This window comes from Bison bison, unplaced genomic scaffold (genome assembly GCF_000754665.1).
Source record: "Bison bison bison isolate TAMUID 2011002044 unplaced genomic scaffold, Bison_UMD1.0 scf7180017864037, whole genome shotgun sequence".
NCBI lineage: Eukaryota > Metazoa > Chordata > Mammalia > Artiodactyla > Bovidae > Bison > Bison bison.
The window spans coordinates 5,518,783-5,532,001 of record NW_011494609.1 but is presented as its reverse complement, the minus strand read 5'-3'; the positions used below and the strand labels follow the sequence as shown (position 1 = coordinate 5,532,001).

Here is a 13,219-nt window from a genome sequence, read left to right as displayed (position 1 = left end):
CCTAGAATGAGGTCCGAGGGACCAGCTGCCCTGCAGTGGGCCTCAGGGGAGGAGGGGTCCCTGACATTCCGATGGAGAGCAGGGGAAGGGGAGTCACACTCACACCCCGCCTACCCAGGAGCCAGCAGGAGCCCAGCCTGCCCCATTCCTCTGAGGCTGGAGGTGTCCACTGAGCATCTGCCCCCTACCCGAGAGTCTGCTGAGGGAGACTGAGGGGAGCGCGGGGGGCAGGGCGGGTGCTGACTATGCTGGGCGGCTCCCCTTATGGGCCGGCCCCACACCCGCCCGGATCCTCAGGATCCACCCCAGCAGAGCCAGGGACAGGGCCCAGCACCCTCTGGGGTGGTGAGGGGAGGTCTGCCGCTGGGAATAACTGCTGATACCAGTAAGGACGACTGAAAACAGCAGGATGCCACCCCTGTGTGCCTGCCATCCTGCCCAGGGCCCCCAAACATCCTCCCCTGCACCTAGGAAGGAAGCTGACAGCTCCCACACCCCTAGGCCACCCAGCTGTCCCCAAGGAAAGGCTCTTCACTTGCAGATTGACACCCAAAAAGAAGGAGGCTTGAGGTCCACACATTTCCCTGGGTTTAGTTTCCAGTAAAGGAGCTCTGGCCTGGAGGCCCTCATAGCAGGGTTTATTCCCTGCCTGCCTCTGTCTGCCTCACCAGGGCCAGGAGGCCTGATGGGTATGGGGCTCCCAGGAAGGAGGGAAGTGGTCTGCTTCCTCCTGTCGCTTGGAGGCAGGAGGTGGGGTGGGAAGAGGGCCTGGGCCCTGGGGCATAGGTGACTGGAGGGGCTAGACATAAGGGGCAGAGATGTGTCCATTCGGCCAGACGTGGGTCTCAATGGACCTCTGAAATACTCTGGCCACTGCAAAGCTGCCACCCTGGGCTGATGAAAGTGACCTGGGGGCAGGGCTGTGAAGACCGCAGCAGGTTGGGGGCAGTTGTTGGGCCCGTCCAAGGTGGAAGCTACAGGCAAGGCAACATACAAGAGACCAGGCTCCAGCTGCTGGGTCACCTGGTCAGGCAGGGCACATCCACACCCAGTGGACTCTGCATCGCCAGCCAGCACGGGTGGCTCTGTTGTGCAGTGGACCTGCCTGAGGTCCCTCAGGTCAGTCGAGCTCCCTGGAATGGGCCAGTGCCTGGGAGAAGGAGCAGGACCCTGGGGTCTTCCCAGGCCTCAGCAGAGGGTGTGGGCTGAGCCTGCCCTCCTCTCCATTGCCATTTTCTCATCTGTAGGACAGGGTCTCCAGGTACAGAGTGGAGGGAGACCATGTTTGCTGCCATGAATGCTTTATGATACCTGGAAAACTTGGCTCTCATGATTATTTTAAGAAAAACCCAAATAGTTTGATTCTTTTATTTTAAACCCCACCGCACGTTCCACTGGATTGATCCCTCCTGTGACTCCTTTCAAACATTTGTGCAGAGCCGGGGGACCCTGGTGTGGGGTACATCTGCAGAGAAGCAGGACTCATGGGGTTCTGCTCACTGAACAGGACCTGGAGGCCAGCCCCTACCCTGAGTACTCGCTGGGGTTGGGCCAGATCACACAGCAACAGTGCAGTTAATGCAAATGGAATTGTTTTCTTAATTTACCTTTTGTGGTGTTCATTGTTGGTGTGTAGAAATGCAGATGATTTTTGTGTGTTGACTTTGTATCCTGCTACTTAAATTAACTCATCTATGCAACAGTTTCTTTCTGTGGACTCTTTTGTACATGGAAGATCATATCATCTGTGAACAGAGATAATTTTACATCTATCTTTTATTTCTTTTTCTTGCCTAATTGTTCTGGCTAGGACTTCCAATACTATGTTGAATAGAAGTGGTTAAAATGGGCATCTTGTTTTGTTCCTGACCTTAGAAAAACTTCTAGTTTCTCACGATTGAGTTTGATATTCGCTGTGGGATTTTCATAAATGGCTTTTATTATGCTGAGATAGTTTCCATCTAGTCCTACTTTGTTGAGTTTTTGAATCATGAAAGGATATTGAATTTGATCAAAAGATTTTTCTGCATCAGTTGAGATGATCATGTGGGTTTTTCCTTCATTCTATTAATGTGGTGTGTTACATTAATTGATTTTCATATGTTGAACCACCTTTGCATTCCAGGAATAAATCCCACTTGATCATGATGTCTAACCATTTTTCCATCCTGTTGAATTCTGTTTCCTAATATTTTGTTGAGGATTTGGGGCTGTAGTTTTCTTTTCTTGTAGTGTCTATCTGGTTTTGGTATCAGGGTAATATTGTTCAGTTGCTAAGTTGCTAAGTCCAACTCTTTGTGACCCCTTGGACTGCAGCACACCAGGCTTCCTTGTCCTTCGCTGTCTCCCAGAGTTTGCTCAAATTCATATTCTATGAGTCAATGATGCCATCTGTAATGCTGACTTCATAGAATGAGTTTGGAGGGATTCCCTCTTCTTCAATTTTTTTGGATAAGTTTGAGAAATATTGATATTAGTTCCACTTTAAATGCTTCATCAGTTCGGTTCAATTCAGTTGTTCAGTCGTGTCCAATTCTTTGCAACCCCATGAATCGCAGCACGCCAGGCCTCCCTGTCCAACACCAACTCCTGGAGTTTACCCAAACTCATGTTGAAGTCAATGATGCCATCCAGCCATCTCATCCTCTGTCATCCCCTTCTCCTCCTGCCCCCAATCCCTCCCAGCATCAGGGTCTTTTCCAATGAGTCAACTCTTCGCATGAGGTGGCCAAAGTATTGGAGTTTCAGCTTCGAAATCAGTCCCACCAATGAACACCCAGGACTGATCTCCTTTAGAATAGACTGGTTGGATCTCCTTGCAGTCCAAGGGACTCTCAAGAGCCTTCTCCAAGACCACAGTTCAAAAGCACTAATTCTTCAGTGCTCAGCTTTCTTCACAGTCCAACTCTCACATCCATACATGACCACTGGAAAAACCATAGCCTTGACTAGACGGACCTTTGTTGCCAAAGTAATGTCTCTGCTTTTGAATATGCTATCTAGGTTGGTCATAACTTTCCTTCCAAGGAGTAAGTGTCTTTTAATTTCGTGGCTGCAATAAAGCCATCAGGTCCAGGGCTTTTCTTTGTCAGATTTTCAATTACTGATTCAAATTCCTTACTAATAATACTCAGATTTTTCTTCATGATCTTCTCTTTATAGGTTTTGTGTTTCTAGGAATTTGTCCATTTCATCTAGGTTATCTAATTTGTTGATGTGCAACTGATTATAGTACCCTCATAATTCTTATTTCTGTAGAATAAGTAGTAATTTCTCACTTTCATTTATGATTTTAGTGATTTGAGTATTCTCTCTTTTTTTCTTAGTCCATCTAGCTAAAGGTTTGTCAGTGTTGTTGAACTTTTTGAAGAATCAACTTTTGGTTTCATTGATTTTTTTCTACTGTTTATCTATTATCCATTTCATTTATCTCTGCTCTAATGTTTATTATTTCACTCCTTCTGCTAGATGTATGCTTAGTTTGTTTTTTTTTTCCTAGTTCCTTAAATTGTAAAGTTAGGTTATTGATTTGAGATCTTTCTTGTTTTATATAAACACTTACAGCTGTAAATTCTCTCCTTCATACTGCTTTTACTGTGTTTCATGTATTTAGTATGTCTTGTTTTCATTTTTATCAGTCTGTGAGTATTTTCTAATTTCCCTAGTGATTATTCTTTAATCTTTTGGTTGTTTAAGAGTGAGTTGTTTAATTCCCACAATTCTGTGAATTTTCTAGTTTTCCTTCTGTTATTGACTTCTAAAGTCATCCCATTGTAATCAGAGAAGATACTTTTCATGATATTTTCTTTTTAAATCTTTTGAGGCTTCCATTGTTGTTACACTTTTCCCTATCATTACAAGCCTTACCCTCTCTGGTTGAGTTGACTTTCAGGGGATTTAAAAGACTTCCACCTCCCCCACCCTTTTATTTTTCTTTTTTTCTCATTTTGGAAGTCAGACATTGAAGACTATAACATTGGAAAGCAATTGCATATACAGGGGAAATTAGACAGGCACTGCACATATCTAGGGGAAAGTACAGCCTCAGGAAGGATATAAGAAGACCTTACCATTACTCTTCAGGGCTTCCCAAGTCCAAAGTGGTCAAGAACCTGCCTGCCAATGCAGGAGACATAAGAGATGCAGGTTCGATCCCTGAGTCAAGAAGATCCCCTGGAGAAGGAAATGTCAACCCACTCCAGTATTCTTGCCTGGAGAATTCCATGGGCAGAGTAGCCTGGCAAGCTACAGTCCATGGGGTCACAAAGAGTCAGACACAACTGAAGTGACTTAGCACGTACACACGCACCTTTACTGTTCAGGCTGATCCTTGGCACAGAGACAGCCTACAACATAAATAAAACAAAAACAATCAAAAATAGCAAACCCTAGGGAAGGAGAAGAATCTGATTTCCAGAGTTACATATTAGATTCAAATGTCTAGTTTTTACCAAGAATCAAAAGGCAAGTAAATGAACAGGAAAATATGGCCCATTCAATGGAAAAAATGTAAACCAACCAAAACCATCCTTGAGAAAGACCTGATGGTGGATCTACTAGACAAAGACGTTAACACAACTATCTTAAAGATGCTCAAGGAGCTAAAGGGAGATGTGAAGAAAGTAAAAAATAATGTATTAATAAAATAGAAATATCGATAAATAGAAAACCTGGTAGAATCAAAAAAGATTTAATAGAGCAGAAGAGCACAATGATTTTACTTATTAGAGGGCTTCAAATGCCAATTTGAGCAAAGAAAGGATCAGTGACATTGAAGATAAGACAATGGAAATTATGAGTCTGAGGAGCATAAAGAAAAAAAGATTAAAGAAAAGTGAACAGAACCTAAAGGACCTGCATACAGTTTTAGGAGTCACAGAAGGAGAAGAGAGAGAAAGGGGCAGATGAAACATGTGAAGAAACTTCCCAAATTTGATGAATGACATGAATATAAACATCTAAGACAAATAAGATGAACTTAAAGAGACTCACATGTTACACAGTATAATCAAACTGTCAAAAGACAAAAACAAAGAGAAAAATTTGATATCAGCAAGAAAGAAGTGGCTCATCAGATCCAAAGGAACTTCAATAATATTACCAGAAGATGTCTCATCAGAAACTCTGGAAACCAGAGGCAGTGGGTTAATATATTCAAAATGCTAAAAGAAAGAAAATCTGTCACCCAAAAATTCTATATCCAGCAAAACTGTCCCCCAAAACTGAGGGCAAACTTAAAAACTTCCCAGATAAACAAAAGCTGAAGTTCATCACCAGATCCTCCCTATAAGAAATGCTCAAGAGAGTCCTGCAGGTGAAATGAAAGGACAATAGACAGTGGCTTGAAGTCATATGAAGAAACAAAGATCTCAGTAAAGGTAAATACATGAGCAATTTTATAAAGCTATTATTATAACAATGGCATATAACTCACTTATTTTCTACATGATTTGAGAGACTAATACATGTTTAAAAAAAAAAAAAAACAATAATTAATCTAATGTATACCCCGGAGTGGAATTGCTGGGTCATATGGTAGCTCCGTCTTTAGTTTTTTTGAGAAGCCTCCATACTGTTTTCCACAGTGGATGCACCAACTGATTACACGGTGGAATCCACCAATTCCCTTCAAAAGTGCGTGAGGGTCTCCTTTTCTTCACATCCTCATCAACAGTTGTTATTTGTATTCTCTCTGATGATAACCATTCTGACATGTGTGAGCTGATGTCTTATTGTGACTTTGATTAGCAATTCCCTGATGATTAGCAGTATTGAGAATCTTTTCCTGTACCTGTTGGCCATCTGCCTTTCCTCTTTGGAAAAATATTCAGTTTTCCTGCCCATTTTTTAACTAGGTATGAGCTGTTTATATATGTTGGATAGTAACCCCTTATTTGGAGAAGGAAATGGCAACCCACTCCAGTATTCTTGCCTGGGAAATCCCATGGACAGAGGATCCTGGCAGGCTACAGTTCATGGGGTCGCAAAGAGCTGGACACAACTGAGTAACTAACACATACACACACAACCCATTATTGGTCGTATCATTTGCAAATACCTTTTCTCATTATGCAGGTTGTCTTTTTGTCAATGGTTTCCTCTGCTGTGCAAAAGCTTTTAAGTGTAATTAGATTTCATTTGTTTAATTCTGGTTTTATTTCCTTTGTTTTTGGAGATAGAACAGAAAAAAAAAAATTGTGCTGTAATTTATGTCAGAGTGTTCTGCCCTTGTTTCCCTTGGGAGTTTTATGGTATCCAGTCTTACATTTAGATCTTCAATCCATTTGGAGTTTATTTTTGTATATAGTGTTAGACAACGTTCTAATTTCCTCCTTTACATTTAGCTGTCCAGTTTTCTCAGCACCAATTATTGAAGAGACTGTCTTTTCTTTATGGTATATTCTTGCCTCCTTCATCATAGATTAATGACCGTAAGTGCATGGGTTTATGCCCTGGGCTCTCCGTTCTTTCCTGTTGATCTGTGTCTGTTTTTGTGCCGGTACTATATGGTTTTGATTACTGTAGTTTTGTGGTGTAGTCTGAAATTGCACACATGATTCCTTCAGCTCTGTTCTTCTTGAAACTTGTATTATTGTAACTTCAGTTTGTAACTCCACATTTTGTTTTCTACATAATTTAAGGGACCAATGCATTACAAATAATATTTGCTTGTGTTTTTGGAGCAGTTTTTTGTGTGTATGTTGTCAAACTTAAACTGGCTTCCCAGGTGGCACAGTGGTAAAGAATCTGCCTGATAATGCAGGAGACACAAGAGACACAAGTTCTATCCCTAGGTGGGAAAGATCCCCTGGAGTAGGAAATGGCAACCCCCTCCAATATTCTTGCCTGGAAAATTCCATGGATGGAGCAACCTTGGGGGGCTACCAGTCTATGGGGTCGCAAAGAGTCGGACATGACTGGGCAGGCAGCACAAAGTTAAACTGGCATAAATTCCAATTGTTATAATTTTATAATGTTAAGTTAATCCCATGGTAACCATAAAGAAAGTACCTAAAAACTCAAAAAGAAATGAGGAAGGGATGTAAATGTTTTACTACAACAATCAGCTACACAGAAAGGAAGAAAGTAATGCAGAAAATGAGGAACAAAAAACTATAAGGTACATAGAAAACAAATAGCAAAACTACAGAAGTAATTCTCTCCTTATCAATAGTTATTTGAATTTTAAATGGATTATACTGTCCAAGCAAAACACAGATACTGGCTGAATGGACTTTAAAAAACACCATACAGCTAAATACTGTCTATAGAAGATTCACTTTAGATCCAAAGACACAAATAGGTTGAAAATGAAAGGATGGAAAATGCTATTCCATGCAAATAGGAACCGAATGAGAGCAGGGGCAGCTATACCAACACCAGGTAAAGTGAACTTTAAATCAAAAAGAGTTATAAGAGACAAAGAAGGATATTATATATTAATAAAAAGTTTACAACAGAAAATAACATATTATAGTTGTAAATATATACACAATAACAGGTTATCAAAATGTTTAAACCTTAAAAATGTTAAATCTTGATCAAGCATTGGGAAGATGGTTGCCTGGCTCTTGGTCCACTCTGCCCATGTCGCTTTGTTGTAATAAAGGTGATATGTGAGAGCCCACTTATCACGACTGTGGACTCAAAACCATGCTGCCTGGATTTGGAGCTCCGCTACTAGCTGAGCACCTCGGACAAGGTACCTATCTTGGTCTCAGTTTCCTCATCTGTGAAATGGAGGTTATATTGGCACTAATATCCAAGGGCTGTTGTAAAGGTTAAAAGTCTGCGGTGTACCATCTGGTGCAGAGTAATCATAGGCATTTCATGCCACTTCATCTTTTCTATTTTCTTCAAAGGCTTTTTAGTCCATGCTCTACACACAGTTATTTGCTCCTCCTGGATTTTATTTGGGTGCCCTGCATGAGGTAGGATTACTTTCAGTCATATTGTGAGCCCTTTTCCCAGCCTTCTTTCACTGCTCTGAAAACAGCCATCTCATCTTTTCAGTTCTCATCTGGTTTTATGCCGCTGCTGTGTGGTCTTCTGGCCATTTCCAACACCAAAACAATAAATACTTCATTACTGTGATTGTATTCCATTATTGTACTTGATAGCATAAATTTTATCAACCTTCATTTTTTATTTTTCTCACCTACTCTTATTTATTCCTTCAGATGAACCTAGAATTTATTTTGTCAACAAATAATGGCAAAAAAGAAAATTTATTGGAAATTTTAGTCAAAATTACATTCAATTATAGATTTGGTTAGAAATAACTGATATTCTGAAATAACTGATATTCTTAAGTATTGTGTCTCTCATCTAAAAACAAGGTTTTTCTCTCCAACTGTGTTCTTTGGAAATTTTTTGAGTTTTTTCCATAAGTCATGCACATCCTTAGGTTCTTGTTAAGTTTATTCCTTGGATTTATTTTGGTTTTCTTGCTAGTGTAAACAGTATTTTTTCCATTACCTTTTCTAATTGGTCGTTCCTGATAGAAGAAAACCTGTAGATTTTTACGTATTTTTCTTATAACTGCCTCAATGAAACCCGTTTCTCTCTCCCCTAAACTTTGTTCAGTTTATCTTATTGAGTTTTCTAGGTAGATAGTACCATCTTTAATAAGGAGTTCCCATCTCATCCTTTACAAGATTTATACTTGTTTCTTTTTACTGTCTTATTGCATTGGCTTCCAACACAACAGTGAGTAATAGAGTGAGATCAACACTCTTTGTCTTTTTTAATTTTTGTACTCTAATGGTCATTCTTCAAGGGCAGGAGTTTCAAATCCAGAGTCAGTTCCATAGACGGGTCCACTGAAGTAATAAGGAATCTGATTTCTGTATATGAGTAATCTGTGTATTTGTGTCAGGTAAAATTGTCCACATTCTTAAAGGAGTCTGTGACCCATGAAGACAAAAACATCTATTTTAGCTTTGTGTAAAATTTGATTGCTGTTGTTCAGTTGCTAACTTGGGTCTGACTCTTTGTGACCCACTGGAATGTAGCACACCAGGCTTCCCTGCCCTTCGCTGTCTCCCAGAGTTTGCTCAAACTCATGTCCATTGAGTCGGTGATGCCATCCAACCATCTCATCTTCTGTTGTCTCCTTCTCCTCCTGCCTTCAGTCTTTGCCAGCATCAGGGTCTTTTCCAGTGAGTCATCTCTTTGCATCAGGTGGCCAAAGTACTGGAGCTTCAGTATCAGTCCTTCCAATGAATATTCAGGGTTGATTTCCTTTAGGATTGACTGGTTTGATCTCCTTGCAGTCCCAGGCACTGTCAAGAATCTTCTCCAGCACCACAATTCAAAAGCATCAATTCTTTGTCATTCAGCTTTCTTTATGGTCCAACTCTCACATCTGTACATGACTTCTAGAGAAACCATATCTTTGACTAGATGGACCTTTGTCAGCAAAGTGATGTCTCTACTTTTTAATACATTGTTTAGGTTTGTCATAACTTTTCTTGATTTGAAATTTATATCCTTTATGGTGTTAATCCAACTCCTAAATCTCTTAGGAGGTTTTGCCTTGTCTGATTTTTTTTAATCATAAATGGATGTTTGGTGGCTTTAATAGAGCTGTTACATACATACCTTATTTTAATGTACTTCACATTATTGAACCTTGCAGATATTTTGGTTTTTACAAATCAGCAGCTTGTGGTAACCCTGCATTGAGCAAGTTTATCAGAGCCATTTCTTCAACTCTATTTGCTCACTTTCTGTCTCTGTCACATTTGGGGAGTTCTTGAAATATTTCAGACTTTTTCATTATTACCTTGTTATGGTGATCTGTGATCAGCAGTCTTTAATATTACTAATACAACTCTCTGAAGGCTCAGATGATGATTAGCATTTTTTAGCAATAAAATATTTTTAATTAAGCTATGTATATTATTTTTTAAGACATACACCATTTCACACAATAGATTACATTATAGTGTGAACATAACTTTTCTATGTACTAGAAAACCAAAAAACATCCATAAACTCCCTTTATTATATTTGCTCTATTATGGTGGTCTGGAATCAAATCCACAGTACCTCCCTATTGTTTGCAGAAACTCCTTGCAGAATATTTTTTAGGAATGGTGTGTAGGTGGCATAGATCTGAGCCCATTTACATCTGAGGTGCTTATCCATTTTTTACTCTTTGTTTGTTTTTAATTGAAGTATAGTTGATTCACAATATTGTGTTAATTTCTGCTGTACAGCAAAATGATCCAGATATACATGTATATGCTTTCTTTTTTATGTTCTTTTCCATTATGGTTTATCTGAGGATATCGAATATATTTCCTTATGCTATATAGCAGGTCCTTCTTTTTTATCCTTTCTAAATGTTAGTTTGCACGTACTTACCCCAGAGTCCCTGTCCATACTCTCTCCCCCTTGGCAACCACACGTCTGCTCTCTATGTCTGTGAGACTGTTCTGTTTGGTAGATAAGTTCATTTATGCCATATTTTAGATTTCACACGTGCTATCATATCACTTATGTCATATGGTATTTATCTTTCTCTGAATTACTTCACTTAGTTTGATTATCTCTAGTTACATTCACGTTGCTGCAGATGACATTATTTCATTCTTTTTCTGGCTGAGTAGCATTCCATCATGTGTATTAACTATGCACCACCTCTTCTTTATCCACTCCTCTGTCAGTGGCCATGTAGCTTGTTTCCATGTCCTGGCTATTGTAAGTAGTGCCACTATGGACATATGGGTGTATGCATCTTTTTGAACTAGAGTTTTGTCTGGATATATGCCCAGAATTGGGATTGCTGGATCATATGGGAATTCTATTTTTAGTTTTCTGAGATGTTTATTCTTGTATATGAAAGATAAGGTAGCTGGGGAGACATCCTTGGGTCATTTCATTTTCCTGTCAAAATTCTGAATTATTATCTCATCTTCAGTCTACAATGTTGTAGAAGAAGAGTTTGATGCCTCTATTAGTGATTTATTGCTGTATAATAAAGTATTCAAAAACAGTGATTTAAAACAATGTGCTAAGTCACTTCAGTCATGTCTGACTCTTTGCAACCCTATGGACTGTAGTCTGCCAGGCTCCTCTGTCCATGGGCTTCTCCAGGCAAGAATACTGGAGTGGGTTGCCATGTTCTCCTCCAGGGGAATCTTTCTGACCCAGGAATCTAACGCACATCTCTTATGTCTCCTGCTTTGGCATGTCGGTTCTTTACCACTAGCGCCACCTGAGCATTTACTATCTCGTAATTTATTCAGGTTAGGAATTCAAGGGAGGCTTTGCTGGGTGCTTCCAGCTCAGGGTCCCTTGCAAGGTGCAGGCAGGATATTGGCTCTGCCATGGTCATCTGAAGTCTTGGCTAGGGTGGAGGCTCTGCCTCCAAGATGGCTCACTCACCACTGTCAGTTGGAGGCCTCATCGCCTCCCCTAGTGAGCTGCTGCAAAGGCTGTTGTGACAGCCTGTCTGTCCTGTCGTGACAGACAGCCTCGTCCTTAGCAAGCAGTTCAAGAGAGGACCAGGCAGAAGCCACCATGCCTTTTATGTCCCATATGTGGAAGTCACACAACACACTCTGAGTTATTCTGTCAGCCACAGTGGTCAGTGATAATTTGGGGCTGAAAGGACTCCAAGGAGGGTACCTTGGAGATTGCCTCCCGTAGGCCAAAGTGATTTATCCCTTTGGGTATTTCTGTATTTTGTTGTTGCTTTTGTGTTTTTCCACTGGGTAGATACTTTTAGAAGTTTTCATTACATTTGAGAATAATATTTTCCACCAGTACACTTTATTATTGGAGAAGGCAATGGCACCCCACTCCAGTACTCTTGCCTGGAGAATTCCATGGATGGAGGAGCCTGGTGGGCTGCAGTCCATGGGGTCTCTGAGGGTCGGACACAACTGAGCAACTTCACTTTCACTTTTCACTTTCATGCATTGGAGAAGGAAATGGCAACCCACTCCAGTGTTCTTGCCTGGAGAATCCCAGGGACGGGGGAGCCTGGTGGGCTGCCGTCTATGGGGTCGCACAGAGTCGGACACGACTGAAGTGACTTAGCAGCAGCAGCACTTTATTATGTGGGCCTCTTTTTAATTATGTGTGTTAGTGCGTGGTGTGTGTGGTGTATGATGTGTGTGTGTGATATGTGTGTGTGGTGTGTGTGGTATATGTGGTGTGGAGTGTGTTGTGATATGTATAATGTGTGTGTGGTGTGTGTATGATGTGTGTGATATGATGTATGTGTGTGATGTGGGGGGGGTATGGAGTGTGTGTGGTATGTATACTGTGTGTGTGTGGTGTATGATGTGTGTTTTTGTGGAATGTGTGTGGTGTGTATGGTGTGGAGTGTGTGTGTGATGTGTATAATGTGTGTGTGGTATGTGTGTAATGTGTGTGTGATGTCTGTGTGTGTGGTGTCTGTGTGATATGTATAATATATGTGTGCCATGTGGTGTGTATAATGTGTGTGGTGTGTGGTGTGGAGTGTGTGTGTGTGATGTGTATAACGTATGTGGTATATGTATGATGTGTAAGTGATGTGCGGTATGATGTGTGTATGGTATGTGAGTGTATGATGTGTATGTGATGTCTGTGTGTGTGGTATGTGTGGTGTGGAGTGTTTGTGTGATGTGTATAATGTATGTGGTATAATTCAGAACCCCTGGCCTGCACCTCACCCCACCTTCTCAGTCAACACAATCGAGTGTTGCCCCCAGCCCTCTGTAAACTAGATTCCTCTGGGCGGGGAGTTCCCTTCCTCTGGACACTTCTCTCTGGGCACATCCATCACCTCCTGCAGGAAACCCTCCTGGATTTCCTGATGCTCCCATGGGGCTTGCTTTAATCTCTACACCCAGGCTGCGCAGGGCAGGGAGGAACAGTGAACGTCCCACTCAGAATGGAGCCCAAAGCCTGCAGTCTCTGCTCCCACTGTGTTTGTGGTCCCTACCCAGGCAAAGGAACAAGGCGCACCCTGAGATGAGGTGCTTCCTGACCTCCGCGTGTCCCCCAGCATCATCTGGGGCGGGGGGCTGGGGGCTGGTGATGTGAGGGTGGGGCACGGTCTGCAGCGCCATTCTTCCCTTTTGCAGGATGTTGAGGCGCAAGGGTGCTGCCAAGATGCTCTGCAGCCCCTGCTCTGCCCTCCTGCTCTGGGGGCTCCTGGGGGCCGTCCATGCTCAGCAGCAGGAGGTCATCAGCCCTGGCCCCTCGGACAGGAATAGCT

At 41.6% G+C, this 13,219-nt stretch overlaps 1 protein-coding gene across 1 annotated transcript in view; it reads left to right on the top strand.

The window, feature by feature from the left end:
* The first annotated feature begins 13,087 nt into the window (after positions 1 to 13,087).
* COL6A2 (collagen, type VI, alpha 2) overlaps positions 13,088 to 13,219 on the top strand; it is an 18,008-nt gene continuing 17,876 nt past the window's right edge. The window contains exon 1 of the mRNA XM_010834988.1: positions 13,088 to 13,218. Within this exon, the coding sequence (XP_010833290.1) occupies positions 13,114 to 13,218 (105 nt within the window). The 5' untranslated portion in view covers positions 13,088 to 13,113. The remainder of the gene's footprint in view (position 13,219) is intronic.